The following is a 17,263-nucleotide window of genomic DNA, read 5'->3' on the forward strand; positions in this document are numbered from 1 at the left end:
GACTGGATTTGACCTGTGGGTCGTAGTATGCTAGTTCCTGCTGTAGAATTTAGCATACATCTTGAACTAGTCATATCCTACCTTAAATGTTATATAATTTCCTACCCAAAGGACTTAAAATTAGCATACTATAGTAATGCAACCACATCAATGTTTATAGCAGCTCAGTTCACAATGGCTAAGTTATGGAACCAACAGATGAATGGATAAAGAAAATTTGATATATACACATTGGAATATTATTCAACCATAACGAAGAATGAAATTATGGCATTTGCTGGTAAATGGATGGAACTGGAGACTATCATGCTAAGTCAAATAAGCCAGTCCCAAAAAACCAAAGGCCAAGTGTTCTTTCTGATGTGCGGATGCTAACATACAATAGATAGGGGAGGGAAGAATACAAGTTTATTGGATTACAGAAAGGGTAATGAAGGGAATGGAGGGGATATGGGAATGGAAAAGACAGTAGAATGAATCTGATATAACTTTCCTATGTTCATATATGAATACACTACCAGTGTAATTACATATCATGTACAACTGCAAGAATGAGATCCTAATTTCAATGAGTTATACTGCATGTATGGATAATATGTCAAAATATACTCTACTGTCATATATATCTAAAAATAACAAATTTTAAAAGTTATATAAATTCCTATATATATATATATATATATATATATATATATATATATATATAAGCTCAATAATATAATTTTAATTTCCCTTCTGTGTTCCTTGTATTATTGTTATACATGTTATAACTAAATATTTTATATACTTTATAATACATTGTTGTTGTTATTACTTTTGCTTTAAAGAATCACCTGTATCTTAAAGAAATTCTAAAAAGAGAAAAAACTTTCTTACATTTACCCACACATTTTACATTTCTGGTACTCTTTGTTTCTTTGTGTTAGTCCAAGTGTCTTTATTCCTTCCCTCCTTCCTTCCTTCCTCCTTCACTTCTTCCCTCCCTTCATTTTTGAATTTATTTATAGCTTATTTTTTATTGGTAGATTGTAATTATTTTTTGAAGCATTCTTTTTTTTAACCATTATTTTATTTATTTATTTTTATGTGATGCTGAGGATCCAGCCCAGTGCCTCACATGTGCTAGACAAGCACTCTACCACACAACCCCAACCTGATTGTAATTATTGTAATTATTTGTAATAGTAGAATTCATTGCTATATATTCATACATGCACAAATATAACAATATAATTTGTCAGTTTCATTCTCCAGTATCTCCTCCTCTTTTCCCTTCCTGCTTCCCCCTGGTCCCCTTCTTCTTTTCAACTCCTTTGTATTTTTATGAGGTGCCACCACCCCCAGCTCTACCGCCCCTTTCTGTCTAGCTTTCATATATGAGGGGAAACATATGATTTTCTAAGTTTGGTTTATTTCACTTAACATAATGCTCATAAGTTCTATCCATTTTCCTGCAAATGATGGAATTTCATTCTTTATGACGGAATAAAACTCTATCATATATAGTACAATTTCTATTTTTTTACTGATGGACATCTAGACTGGTTCCATAATTTGGTTATTGTAAATTGTGCTGCTTATAAACATAGGTATATGTGTATTGCTATAGTATGTTGACTTTAATTCTTTTTTAAAAAAAATTTTTTTAGTTGTAGATGGACACAATACCTTTATTTTTATTTATTTTTATGTGGTGCTGAGGATCAAACCCAGCATCTCGTATGTGCTAGGCGAGTGCTCTACCGCTGAGCCACAACCCCAGCCCCTTGACTTTAATTCTTTAGAATACATATGGAGGAGTGGTAAAGCTGGGTCATATGATGGTTTTTGAGGAACCTCCGCACTGATTTCTGTAGTGGTTGTACTAATATGTTTCCCCAAATCTTTTCCATGTAGCTTACTTCTGTAGTGCAGTACAGTACCAATGCTGTGACTATGACAGCTAATGCTTTTATATTTCTACTTTGGTGTGACTTTGCTTAAAAAATTTGATGCTTGCAAACTATAAGAAGTTTTTTTTTTTTTTTAATATATAGTGGGAACTTTTTACTGCTTTATGTGAAAAAGAAAAACTAAAGATTCACAAATAAATCATATTCTACAATATAGTCAAGTGTAATCATGTTTCACAATGTTTGCAGGAAACTAATTGAAATAAATGACACCTTCTTTCTGAAGATTATTTCACTTTAAATACCTTGTAAATTGGAATGTAGCTTGTATAATCACAATCCTAAGTTGACTGATTTTAGTATACTAATTTTTTAGATCAGTTTTGCTCACTTCCAAATAGCTAGCTTTTCTGAAAATATCCTTTAAAATATATAGGAAAGGCCTTGATTGAATCTAAAAGTGCCCAAAGATAATATACACCATGCTATAATCAAAATTAATGATAACACTTCAGGCTGATTTTGAGTAAAAGCAGTTCTTGATATTTGACCTCTATATCAATTCAGCTCTCTTTTTAGAGATAATGCAGGGTAGTATCTCTATCAATATGAAACAAAATGAAATTAAACCCCTATCTCTCACCATGCACAAAACTCAACTCAAAATGGATCAATGACTTAGGAATACAACCAGAGACCCTGCATCTAATAGAAGAAAAAGTAGGCCCTAATCTCCATCATATGGGATTAGGCCCCAACTTCCTTAATAAGACTTCTTTGGCACCAGAATTAAAATCAAGAATCAATAAATGGGATGAACTCAAAATAAAAAGTCTCTTCTTGGCAAAAGAAACAATCTATGAGATGAATAGAGAGCCTACATCTTTTTTTAAAAAAAAAAAACAGAATTTTTTAATATTTATTTTTTAGTTTTTGGTGGACACAATATCTTTATTTTATTTTTATGTGGTGCTGAGGATCGAACCCAGCGCCGCGCGCATGCCAGGTGAACACACTACAACTTGAGCCACATCCCCAGCCCCCTACATCTTTTTTTGAAAAAATATTTATTTAGTTGTAGATGAACACAAAGTACCTTTATTTATTTTTATGTGGTGCTGAGGATTGAACTCAGTGCCTCACATACGCGAGGCTGGCGCTTTACCACTGAGCTACAGCCTCAGCCCCGAGAGCCTACATCTTGGGAGCAAATCTTTACCACTCACACATCAGATGGAGCACTAACCTCTAGGGTATATAAAGAACTCAAAAAGTTAAACACCCCCCAAAACAGATGACCCAATCAATAAATGGGCCAAGGACCTAAACAGACACTTCTAAGAAAATGACATACAGTCAATCAACAAATACGTGAAAAAATGTTCATCATCACTAGCAATTAGAGAAATGCAAATCAACACCACTCTAAGATTTCATCTCACTCCAGTCAGAATGGCAGCTATTAAGAATATAAAAAACAATAAGTGTTGGCGAGGATGTGGGGGAAAAGGTACACTCATACATTGCTGGTGGTACTACAAATTGGTGCAGCCAATATGGAAAGCAGTTATGGAGATTTCTTGGAAAATTGGAAATGGAACCACCATTCCCATACTAAAACATAAAAACAGCATACTACAGGGACACAGCCACATCAATGTTTATAGCAGCATAATTCACAATAGCTAAACAGTGGACCCAACCTAGATGCCCTTCAATAGATGAATGGATTAAAAAATATGAGGCCTGTATGCACAATGGAATATTACTCAGCAATAAAAGAGAATAAAATCATGGCATTTTCAGGTAAATGGATGGAATTGGGAGAGATAATGCTAAATGAAGTTAGCCAATCCCCAAAAACCAAATGCTGAATGTTTTCCTTGATTCAAGGAGGCTGAGTCATAGTGGGATAGGGAGTGAGAGCATGGGAGGAATAGACAAACTCTAGATAGGGCAGAGGGGTTGGAGGGGAAGGATGGGGGCATGGGGTTATAAATGATGTTGGAATGTGATGACATTATTATTCAAAGTACATCTATGAAGACACGAATTAGTGTGAATATACTTTGTATACAACCAGAGATATGAAAAATTGTACTCTATATGTGTAATAAGAATTGTAATGCACTCTGCTGTCATATATAAATTTAAAAAATTAATTTAAAAAAAGAATTGTAATGCATTCTGCTGTCATATATGAATAAAAAATTAATTAAAAAGCCAGAAAAAATAAAATAATTAAGTATTACAGAACCAATAAATGCAATGGTGTATAAAAAGATGATCTTCTCTTCTTAAACAATTTACCTTTACACAGCTTCAGGATGGCTTTCCTGGTTGTATGCCTCTGGCTCCCCAAAAGGGAGAGCAAGAGAAAGTCACTAGAGGCTGATGAGAGAAAGGGGGGCTCGAGATATAGAGAAGGGAGGAGGGAGGGAGGGGGAGGGGGAGGAAGGGAGGAGAAAAGGAAGAGGAGTGGAGTGGACGGGAGGGGAGAGAGGAAGGAACAAACACATTCAGAAGTCAGCCTTTACTGGGAGGACTCTGTTCTTAGAAAGAAAGTTCTATCCATGAAAGGGCAGGACTACAAGAGAACAGGTATAACTCAACCCTAGGGGTACACCCACAAAGAAGACCTCCTTTCTGTCTGAGTGCGTCTCCAACCAAGCCACAATGAATGGAGTGGTTGGTCAGAGCCAGAGGCATCAAGACTGGATGGTGTGGTCATTTAGTGTAGCTTCCCACAAAGAGCTGTTTGAGTTTGAAGGAATGAAGCCATACCTTGACTAAAGTTGTTTGGAAAAACTTTTTAGGCTATGTTGGCGATTTAATTGCCAATGTATCTTCTACTGACATTCAGTTTTTGCTTGCTGTTGATAATTGAATGGATCTCAAAAATCTAGCAGATCAGTTGTCTTCATGTAGAATTGTGTGTGTGTGTGTGTTAGAGATTGTTTTTATTCTTGTAGGTTTCCATTTCTTCTTTAAGTACTTGTGTAACTGTAGTAAGAGAAACAACAACATAAAATTTACCATCATAGAACCATTCTTAAGTATATACTTTGATTGGAAGTATATTCATTGTGAAACAGGTTTTTTTAAATAACTTTCCTGTTCTTCCTCAGCCCCTAGTAATCACCATTCTCTTTTCCATTTCTATGAATTTAACTACTCTAAGTAACTCATGTAAGTAGCATTGTACATTATTTGTCTTTTTGTTTCTGGCTTATTTCACTTAACATCTTCAATTCATTCTTGTTGCATGTGACAGAATTTCCTTTTTAAACGCTGAATAATATTCCACTGTACACAAATACACACACACACACACACACACACACATTTTGTTTATCCATTTATCCACGAATTGACAATTGGGTTGCTTCCATGTTTTAAGTACTATAAATAGTGCTGCTATGAACCTGAGTGTACAGTTATCACTTGAGATCCTGATTTTGGTTGTTTTGATATGTAACTGGAAATAGAATTGCAGGGTCAAATGGTAGATCTACTGTTAGTTTCTTGAGGAACTTCTTCATGTAGAATTTTTGACAAATTTCATTGCTGTTGCTCCTGCTGAACTGTATCTGTGACTGCTTGTTTGGCTAATAAATGGACCTTCATGATTAATCTAGATTTTTTTTTTTGCACATTCAGGGCCCATGCAGAATCTCCACCATTTGTAAACAACTTAAAGAATGACACTGATGATAAAGGGAAGAATAAAGATGAAGGGGAAGTTTATAACCATGAAAAAAAGGCTGCTGATAATTGTCTTGAGCCTTATCCAGAAGAAAAAAAGAAGAAACGATCAGGATTCAGAGACAGAAAAGTATGGAACAAAATTTTATGTTAATTGGAATTATATCCTAAAGTAGACCAATGCAGTTTTATTATGTATTTTAAATGGTTCATATTCACTTCTAAGCTGTTTACCTCTTTGCTATTTTCCATCATGTTCTAAACCAAAGGTACTTATGAATGTGAAATTAAACAGTAATGACCAGTATATTCTTCCTTAGTTCTTTCAGTTCAACTACCTAAACTGATTCTTGCTTTATGGATCTTTTAAGTGCTCGTCTTCTCATATATTCTTTGTAGTACTTCTGATTTATGAGGTCAAGTTATAAAGGGAGAATAAATTTTCTTGGAAAAATAACTTCCAGAAAACTGAGTAACTTTGAGGATAGCATAAACTTCAGATTACTGTCAAGATTTTGTGTAATTAACACAACCTGCTATTATGTAGCTTTTCTACACCCAAAAAAAGTTTCAATTTCATTATAATAATATCTATGATATTAGGCATTTGAGTTCAGCATACACTCATGATGAACAGTTGTTTAATATGTCTTTTCAGTTCCCACCAGTTTTTTTTGCAGGGGTGACAGGTACTGGTGATTAAAAATACAGGGGCTTACTAGTGCTAGGCAAGCACTTCATCACTTAGCTATACCTCTAGCCCCCAAATCTGTTTCTGATTGAGCTTAATTTGAACAGAAGTTATGTATCACAAGTGATTCTTGGTTTCTGAGTCTTCCCAGGGCTTTATGTTATCATATATATTATTTGTAATACTTTTTAACTTTATTAGTTTTTCTATAAAGTTAAATTTATTTATTCTTTTGCCCTGAGTAAATTCAAAAGAAAGCTGACCTTTACCTTGTGCTAACAGTTTCATTTATAGCCATGCTTTATTTACATTTTACAGAGTTAAAATGACTGAAATTTTTTAAACTTTTATTTATTTATTTTAGTTATACATGACAGTAGAATGTGTTTTGAATATCATATATACATGGAGTATAAACTTCCCATTTTTTTTTAGAGAGAGGAGAGAGAGAGAGAGAGAAGAAGAAAGAATGTTTTTTAATATTTATTTTTCAGTTTTAGGCAGACACAACATCTTTGTTTGTATGTGGTGCTGAGGATTGAACCCGGGCCGCATGCATGCCAGGAGAGCGCGCTACCGCTTGAGCCACATCCCCAGCCCCAACTTCCCATTCTTATGGTTGTACATGATGTGGAGTTTCACTGGTCGTGTATTCATATATGAACATGGGAAGTTATGTTCAATTCATTCTGCTGTCTTTCCCATTCCCATCCTCCCCTCTCCCCACTCTGCCCTGTCCAATCTGCTGTACCTTGACCTCCCACCCCCCACCCCACCTATTATGAGTCAGCATCCACACTCACAGCGAACATTTGGCTTTCGTGTTTTAAAATGACCCAACTTTTACTTTTTTTGGTTGTGGGGGGGGGGCAGGGGGAGGAGTACCAGGGACCAACCTAGGGGCACTCAATCACTGAGCCATATCCCCAGCCCTATTTTGTATTTTTTTTTAGAGACAGGGTCTCACTGAGTTGGCCCAGGCCAATATTTTCTGCTCCTTCTCTTATTTTATCTCTGATCTGTATTTATGGGCCTCCAGAAGCTGCTGTGTACCTGTTTGGCAGTGCAAGGCCTGGGGGAACTGGTTAATTGCAGGAGCAACTTTCAGCTATATATGGAGGAGAGCCCTTTGCCACTGTAATCAGATGGAGTGGGACCTTTTGACAAAGCAAATGAGGTCCATTTGGGATATCCTGACCTGTGCGAAAATTATTAGGCCCTTTCTCAAGAGATTTATCTATCACCTTTTTGGCCTTCTGCTTCTTCATGACTACCCTTGCTTCTTCCCTTTGGCCTTCTTTCCTTTGGGCATCTTGAGCAGTTAAAAAACAGACTTTTTATTCCTACAGTCTTATCACTCAAATGTTCATTCCTGGACATATAATGTAATCTTGCCTGTTTTATTTTGATGGTATGTCTTTTTCTTGTCTTTTAATTCTTTTAAACTACAAGTGAACTGGGCATGTTGGTGCACACCTGTAAACCCAGTAAATCAGGAGGCTGAGGCAGGTGGATTGCAAGTTTGAGGCCAGCCTCAGCAATTAAGCAATGCCCTAAGCAACTTAGTGAGACAAGTCTTAAAATAAAAAATAACAAGTGTTGGAGATGTAGCTCAGTGGTAAAGTACCTCTGAGTTTAATGAAAATCTACAAGTGACAGAATCCAGGCCATTTAACCTATAAAATTCCCTGGAGTCTAGATTTCACTGATGCTTATTAATTCAATTCAGCAAGTTGCTCTACTCTTTGTTGTACCTGAGTATTGACAACTGGATTTTGCAGCTCAGTCAGACTTAGATTTGATCCATGTGGCAATACCAGAGGTGATTTCTTTCTTTCTTTCTTTTCTTTTTTTTTTTTTTTTATCATGAGACAACTAATATGTAGTTACTTTTCTCTTTATGATATTAGCAGCTATTGATATTTAAAACCAGATCTGTTAATTCATTGTGGTTGCAAAATGGTGATATTCTAATGTTTTCAAATATTTTTCATATATTAATGGAATATTTTTCTAAAAAGAATGTCTCATCCATTGTTTGGTTACAATTAGTATCTGGTTACTTACTCTTTGGTGCAGTTCATGTAAGAAACATAATGCTCAAATTTTTATGTTTGAGTTGGGCAATTTTATTAATGATGTGTGTCTTGATATAATGATACTCAAGAAAATATGGTAAATATTTGAAAGAACTATCATGATTCCCTTATCTATTCTCTAGATCAAATGTCCCAGAATCTTTAATGATCTGTTTCTGGTTCAAAGCCTTTGTTATTTTGCTTAGATGTTATATTCTGAAATCTTTTTTTTTTTTTTTTTAAGTTGTAGATGGACACAATGTCTTTATTTCATTTTTATTTGGTGCTGAGGATCAAACCCTGTGCCTCACACATACTAGTGCTCAACTGCTGAACCACAACCCAATATTCTGAAATCTTTATTATAGTTTTAATTTTCCATCTAACTTGCTTACTTAAATTAGGCAGCTCCATATAACTTGATATAAACTGATCTCCAAGACATAATGATAAGAAACACACACACACACACAACACACACTGTACACTATGACTATACTTCATTCTACTAGTATAGGAGTGCATTAGATCTGTTACTTTCCTTGACCTATTTTTTCAAATTAAAACTCAGAGGGCTGGGGTTGTGGCTCAGCAGTAGAGCGCTCACCTCGCATGTGCAAGACCCTGGGTTCGATCCTCAGCACCACATAAAAATAAATGAATAAAATAAAGGTATTGTGTCCAACTACAACTAAAAAATAAATTTAAAAAACTTATAACCATTGGTTTATATTAATAATAGCAAAATGTGTTTGTAGCATAAATTGTGATCAAATTAATAATTTTCAACAGCATAACTTAGTGATTTTCATAACAAGGAAACCATATTGTTCTGCTTTAAAAATCCCTGACTTACATGTTATCTTTGTACCTTATATATGATTTGGTTTAATTTTTTAGTTCAGAAAGCCCTCTTTGGCAATAGTTACAGCTTATACACCATAAACATTTCAAACTTTCTTTTTGTTATTATTGTTGTTCAGAGGAAGAAGAGAAATCCAGATGGCCTAAAGAAAGATATTTCTTCTGCAGTCAGTATTACCCAGCATACAGTTGTAGTTTAATGTAAAATGCTTTTTATATGACTGTGGCTAAGTCTTAAAGCTTCTAAGGGTTTGAAAAGCTACTTATTGTTTGCCGATGTTTAGTCTTTTGATAAAGATTTCTCTGAAATCTATTCAGATTTTAATTCAAGTTAGCATTGAATTTTTGTCATGTAGTTATAAATTAGCAGTCTTTTCTTAATTGCTAAAAGCACATCTGGTAGTGATATTGAAACCATTGTTAAACAGTTACTACCAATGACCCCAAAGTGACATCTAGTCAGGGCTGATCTGTACAGGAATTGCTATGTTAATGTGACAAATTGCAAACATGAATGTTTTTCTTAACATTAATGAATTGATGAGTTTAGGTTTTATTGCTTTAATACATTTTGTACCCATTTATAATATAGTATTTATTTTTGGCTACCTCAACATTCAAAATTAAAGATAAGATAAATGTCTTCACCAAAGTAGTATATATGATTGAGAATAATATTTTATATGTTCTATGCTTAGCATAGGAGCTTATATGGCAGATAAGGGAATGAGATACAATATTAATATGTTGCACTGTTAATTAATGTATGACATACTTAATTTAAAAAAATTGTAGATGGACACAATACCTTAATTTTATTTAGTTATTTATTTTTATGTGGTGCTGAGGATCCAACACTGGCTAGGCAAATGCTCTACACTGAGCTATAACCCCAGCCCCAACATACATGATTTTGTTGTCAAACATTTGCTTATGTGCATTACCAACTCTAACCCTTTGTAAATAATGCTATATGTAAAAGATCATACAGTAGTTTGGTAGTTTGCTTAATCCTGTAGTGAAAAGTAAAAATTTGCCAGCACAGTGGCATGCACCTATAATCCCAGTGGCTTGGGAGGCTGAGGCAGGAAAATTGCAATTCAAAGTCAGCCTCAGCAAAGGCAAGGTGCTAAGCAACTAAATGAGACCCTGTCTCTCAATAAAATACAAAAAATAAAGCTGGGAATGTTGCTCAGTACATGTTGGTCAGATACCTCTGACTGAGTTCAATCCCCGGTACAAAAAAAAAAAGTAAAAATCTGTTGCTTCAGACCTATTAAAATTTGAGTTTCCATGGTATGTAATTTCATTTTTCTGTGCCATCATTTAATGTACTTTGTTTTTAAAGGCCTGATAACTATTTACAGTCATGAAATCTCAAGTCTGTTTTCTTTTAGGATTGAGGAAATTTCCTCTCATAAAAGTGAGAAGAGTAAAGTCAGTCCCTTTCTTCAAAAACTTGGTATTTAAGAACCTGTAGGCTACTATGTATATGACATTGCACCATGTTATTAAGACCTTTTGGATTCTTTTATGGTGTTTTTAAATTTTGCTAGCTTTCAGTTATTTAAGAAACTAGACAATTCTTTAAAAAAAAAGGCGTCTAAACAAAAGTTACATGAACATTGCTTCAACTGAGTTATAAATGGTATGTTACAAGAAAGAAATTTTTAAAATTTTAAGTCAGGCTTATTTGTAACATAAAAAAAAACCTCATTATAGAAAGAGTGGTAACATAAATTTCTCCAAAAATAAGATGAGACATATATATGAAAATTAATGAGCATTAAAGATGGGAGTATATAAACATTGCTTAAATATAGTAACATTCTTTAAATTTCTAATTTTAGGTGATGGAATATGAGAACAGGATCCGAGCCTACTCCACACCAGACAAAATCTTCCGATACTTTGCCACCTTGAAAGTAATCAATGAGCCTGGTGAAGTAGAAGTGTTTATGACTCCACAAGATTTTGTGCGATCCATAACACCCAATGAAAAACAACCAGAACGTAGGTGCTAAAGTGAAAAATCAGATTGTGATACTTATTTTGTTATAGGCTATTTTACATTTGTGGTGCATAAATTTTATAGGTCCGTGACATTATTATATTCACTGTATAGTTATTGCATGTCAGGTGTTGTACTGGAGTTTAGTAGTACAAAAGAGGGGAGCCTGCAGTTCAGTGTGGCAAGGAGTAGGGGCTAAGGAGACTGTGCCTCTCTGTCTCATTCATTACCTATAATGAGAATGTCCCCAAGGTCAATGCAATATACATGTAACTGCTATTGACTTATTTTTTTAGCAAGGGAGATAAACACAGAAATAGGTGATTTTAGGAATTTGTAGAAGAATATTATGCAGATGTCCTGTGGCAGTGGAAAGAAGAACCACTTAGCTCAATGTGGAAATTTGGAGGATGCTCTTTAGAGAAATTTTGTAGGTTTGAATAAAAGACAAGTAAAGAATAGGGGGAAAGGGGGTTGGGGTTGTAGTTCAGTGATAGAACTCTTGCCAAGCACTGGATTCTCACTGGTAGAACTCTTGTGAGGCACTGGGTTCAATCCTCAGCGTCACATAAAAATGAATAAATAAAATAAAGGTATCGTATCCATCTACAACTAAAAATTTTTTAAAAAGAGAATGGCTTATTTAGAGAAAACAATCTGAACAAACAAGGTGTGTGGAAAGAAATAGCTTCAAGTTAAATATAATAATTTAAGAATGTATCTGGGAGATACTTTAGGAAAAAGGATCAAGTAGGGAGCACCAGGATACAGACTTTCTATTGAAGCAACCATTAAGCTGGAAAAGAGATAAGAATCAACTTTTTAAAAATTCTGCCAACTAATCAGCTCATAACCAGGGGAGAACTCACTGAGGAAAGAGCCTACTAAATTTTAGTGACAAAGCTTTGTGGCAATTTTGCCTCCCATCCCTGTTTCCCAGGTCAGCAGCAGCCATAGGAACAGCAGCTATGTTCCTAGTGTGGCTTAACATTTGGGAGGGAGGGAGGTGAGCAATACAACTTGTTCTCAAAAAGTTTTGAGTGTACATTTGACACTTGTCCAGAAGTTCACTGAGCTACTAACTAGCACAAAAGCTTGTCCTTTCTTTCATCCATCCAGGACTTAAGTGGCTTCCTCTGTGTCATCTACCAAAAAAAAAAAATTAAAGATATGCAGTATACTGCCCATTGCCACCCAGGCCAAGCAACATACAGACTACACAACCTGGGAAGGATGACCTTTTGAAGGGTCATCACATACACTGAAGAATCTGGAGTACAGCATGTATGCTGTGGGACAGAAGTGACTGAAAAAGATTTAAGTGGGCTTGTGTCTTTTACTGATCTTTGGACTCAATGCAAAGAAGAGGTAAAATTCAAGTCAAGAGTTGTAGGTAGCTTGACTAAATGTTAAACCTAAGCTAAGAGCCAATCTGCAAATACTGGCTGAGATTTTGTTTTGTTTTCCATTCTTTTTGGCTCCAGCATTGAAGGAAATCTTTATGAGGTCACCTGCTTACTGCTTAGATAACAGATCAGAAACTGTAGAATACTGTCTTTGTAAGAATACTTTGGAAAAGTCACTATAAAGACTTCATGATTGAAGTGAAAGAATGGAGGTCATTTGTATTATAGAATTTCCCATAGTCTGGATTTTACTGATTGTATCCTTATGATGTTGAATATTTCCTCTGCCCTTTGTATTTCACTCAGGTAGAAAGCACCTGAAAAGGAAGCTACCAAAATGAAAAATCTCTGGATGTTGACACTAGAAGAAAGTATTTTATTATTCTTTGTGTGCTTCTTTTTTTTTTCTCCTAACAGACTTCACATTTATTAATTCTGCAAATGTTGCCAGGCACAGTGGCGCATGACTGTAATTCCAGTGGCTTGGGAGGCTGAGGCAGGAGGATTGTGAGTTCAAAGCCAGCCTTAGCAAAAGCGAGGTGTTAAGCAACTCAGGGAGACCCTGTTTCTAAATAAAATACAAAATAGGGCCAGGGATGTGGCTCAATGGTTGAGTGCTCCCGATTTCAATCCACAGTACCTCATCTCAAAAAATGTATAAACATTTTTTTTTAATAAAATAAATAATTCTACAATTGTTGGTTATTGAATCTGCTATGGATTCGGGGATGCAGTAATTAATTCCTGCTGTCATAGAGTAACCAGTCTTTTAAAATAAACATTAAACTTTAGGCTTATATTCCTTTAAATTTGATTCAGGACCTTGTTTTGTGAAATATGGAAGAGAGTAAAGTAGAGAGAAGAGGATTGGAAGATATTTCCTGATTTTTATGATAGTAAAATATTTTTGTTCCTATAAAAATAAACTGTTCAGGTAAAATCTCATTTGTATCAGTAACTTTTAAAGATGAGTGTATTTTGTTTCTGTTGAGACAATGAAAATGAAACAAGACTTTTTAGATAGTCCACTAAAGTTAATTTATTGTTTGAGGAATATTATTTTTATCCTTTTAGAAATCATTGTGTATTATGATGGCTTTCATATATTTTGACATTTAGGGGTTTTGTTTGTTTTTGTGGTGTTAGCAGTTAAACCCAGGGCCTGTGCTTGGCAAGTTCTCTACACTAAACTGCATCCCCCACCCCATTTTGTAATTGTTGAAAGACCTATTATTACATAAGCAAAATAGTTGCTAAGTATCCAAGATGCCAAGTACATTTTTCTTTTACATAAAAAGTCAGAATAATAATTATAATCATGAGGAGAAATTCTAATATATTAAAATGAAATTCAATGAGAAATTGGCTTCCTTTTCATTTGCCTATGAACTGGAATTCCCACAAATGTTGATGCAGCAGAAGTAAAGTATATTATTCTTATGAGTTGAAATAAAGAATAGTGAGTCTGTAAGTTTTTTTATAGTTTGAATTTCTATCAGATGGCTGGACTGTAGCCAGCAGCTCATATGTCAACTTTGTTTTGTCATGACTTCACACATCTCGTATCCTAGGATACCCATGAGATCTAAATTTGTAAGTTTTAGTTTTAGAACTGTTCAAAAATAATCATGAAGCATAGACTATATGAAGCCCTAAAATTAAGCTGTTTTGAAATGAGTAGAGAGCTGATGAATTTCAGAGTGAAATGTTGAATAAAAATACTCATGTACTGAATATTAAGAAAGAATTGAGTAGCCATAGTTAAATAGGAAGCTCATTAAGAAGAGAAAAAATTTTCTCTGTGACTTGAACACATCTTATTTCCCTTTCTGTAAAGTCTATGTCATCACCATTCCTTAGTGTAGTGAATTGGGTAGTTGCTTGAGGCGCTAGGCTTTGAGTGGCTCTATCTGTTGTTGTAACCAGTTCTGCATAGGCAGGCAATGATTTTGGTAACCTGGGGCATGAGGAGAAATTTAAATGTTTCATAAAGAAAACTTGAGCTTTGGTCAGAGCAAAGCATACCCTATTATAAGGAGGATCCTTGTTTTCTCTTCCCTAATCTCCAACTGATTGACCCTATGCATCATCTACATGAGAGATGAAAAAGAGTAACACAGATCTTACTGTGATTTAGTTAATCCTGGACCCTGTAGTCTCCTGAGGATGACCCTTAATGCTTTTAATGATATTCTCACCTAGAGCACTTTTAGTTAGTGACACATTATTTTACACTGGTTACATAGTACAATAAATATATTTTAAAAACATTTTTGCAATAATATTTTCTCCACTTATCTAATGTGTGTTGTACTTTTGTTTTTATTCCCCTATAGTATTTACTTTCCCTGCAGTAGAAGTTGACAAACTACTGTTTCTATATGACTCCTGTTTCTATATGACCCATGAGCAGAGAATGGTTGGAACATTTTTAAATGTATCACAAGAATATTTTGTGACACCTGAAAATTATATGAAACTTAAATTTCAATGTTTGCAAGACATTTTACAAACATAGCCATGTTTATTCATTTATGTATGCCAGCTTTTGAGCTATAATAACTGAGTTCAGTAATTGCAGCAGAGACCAAATGTGGCCTATAAACCTGAAGTATTTACTTTCTACCCTTTTGCATTCTGTCCTTTTGCAGAAGAACTTTGCTGACTTCTGGAGTAGAGAATTATATGAGTTAACAATGAGCTGTATTTACATGGAATATGAGTCATGGTATTCTTTTTCCAAAAATTAATGTGTTGTGTCATCTTTTTAAAAATTTTTTTAATTAGATTATTTATTTATTCTAATTTGCTATACATGATGGCAGAATGCAGTTCATTTCATATTACACATATAGAGCACAATTGTACAGTCACTGATTATACACAAAAGTATTTTCACACCATTTGTGTCTTATACTTAGGGTAATGATGTCTAACTCATTCCACCATCATTCCTACCCCCCTGCCGCCTCTCTTCCCTTCCCTCCCCTTTGCTGTATCTAAAATTCCTCCATTCCTCCCATGCTGTCCCCCACGCCCCCCCCCCCCACACACACACACTGCATCGCCATTATGAGTCAGCATCCTCATAGCAAAAGAAAATATTCAGCCTTTGATTTGGGGGGATTGGCTTACTTCACTTAGCGTTGTATTCTCCAACTTCATCCATTTGCCTGAAAATGCCATGATTTTATTCTTTTTTAATGCTGAATAATGTGCCATTGTGTATATATACCACAGTTTCCTTATCCATTCATCTACTGAAGAGCATCTGGGTTGGTTCTGCAATTTAGCTGTTGTGAATTGTGCTGCTATAAACATTGAGGTGGCTGTGTCCCTGTAGTATGCTGTTTTTAAGTCCTTTGGGTATAAACCAAGGAGTGGGATAGCTGGTGGTTTCATTCTAAGTTTTTCAAGCAATCTCCATACTGCTTTCCATATTGGCTGTACCAATTTGCAGTCCCACCAGCAATGTTTGAGTGTACCTTTCGCTCCACAGCCTGGCTGATGCTTATTGTTGTTTGTATTTTTTTTTTTTTTTTTTTTGTATTCTTGATAGCTGCCATTCTGACTGGAGTGAGATGATATCTTACAGTAGTTTTGATTTGCATTTTTCTAATTGCTAGATGTTGAACATTTTTTAATATGTTTATTGATTGATTGTATATCATCTTCTGAGAAGTGTTTGTTCAGTTCCTTGGCCCATTTTTTGATTGGGTTATTTGGGTTTTTTTGGTGTTAAGGTTTTTGAGTGCTTTGTATATCCTAGAGATTAGTGCTATATCTGATGTGTGAGGGGTAAAAATTTGCTCCCATTCTGTAGGCTCTCTATTCACCTCACTGATTTTTTTTTTTTTTTTTTTTTTTTGCTAAGAAGAAGCTTTTAGTTTGAATCTATCCCACCTATTGATTCTTGGTTTTAATTGTGTCATGTCATCCTGAGCAGAACAAAGGTTCTGAAGGCTAAATACATTGAAAACAGTGCTAACTTGTCAGGCACTGTGACACATCTGTAATCCCAACTACTCAGGAGGCTGAAGCAGGAGGATATTGAATTCCAGGCCAGCCTGGGCAATTTAGTGAGCCCTGTTTCAAAATTTTAAAAAGGGGGAAGGGGGTAGCTCAGTGGTAGAGCACCCCTGGGTTTAATCCCCAGTACTGCAAAAATAAAATAAACAAAAAAAAGTGCTGATTTTTTTTTTTTTAGGCACCAGACACCAGCTGATATGCTCTTAGAGAACAGAAAACTTTTTCTCAAAAGACCAGACAGTAAATATTTAAGGCTTGACAGGCCAAGAGGCAAAATGGTAAACACACCTTAGCTATTGAACTATAAAGAAGAAAAGGAAAAAAGAAAATGTAGATTGCCTGGATTTGACCTAAGGACTACAGTTTTCAACTCCTGTATACTTGCAAGGAGAATTGAATGAAGTAATAATGTGCATCAAGAACAGTATCTAAAACAAAGCAAGTGCTCAGTAAATGTTATCCACCTTCTATCACTGTTGTATTTGCATTACACTGATGATGCAAATGACTTCAACGCATTTAATGAACATGATTTTAGGGGGAAAAAATCATGTAAGTTGAAGTCAAACAGAAAGGTCACACTAAAT

At 35.0% G+C, this 17,263-nt stretch overlaps 1 protein-coding gene across 3 annotated transcripts in view; it reads left to right on the plus strand.

Moving 5' to 3' along the window:
* Positions 1 to 17,263, plus strand: part of Micu1 (mitochondrial calcium uptake 1) — a 188,595-nt gene that overhangs the window by 37,542 nt on the left and 133,790 nt on the right. For all 3 annotated transcript variants that reach the window (XM_046419603.2, XM_046419604.2, XM_046419605.2), the window contains exons 3-4: positions 5,553 to 5,727; positions 11,081 to 11,243. In XM_046419603.2, the coding sequence (XP_046275559.1) occupies positions 5,553 to 5,727; positions 11,081 to 11,243 (338 nt within the window). The remainder of the gene's footprint in view (positions 1 to 5,552; positions 5,728 to 11,080; positions 11,244 to 17,263) is intronic.

Source organism: Marmota monax, unplaced genomic scaffold (assembly GCF_021218885.2).
Source record: "Marmota monax isolate L192 unplaced genomic scaffold, Marmota_monax_Labrador192_F-V1.1 WCK01_AAM20220418_F8-fsc00019, whole genome shotgun sequence".
Lineage (NCBI taxonomy): Eukaryota > Metazoa > Chordata > Mammalia > Rodentia > Sciuridae > Marmota > Marmota monax.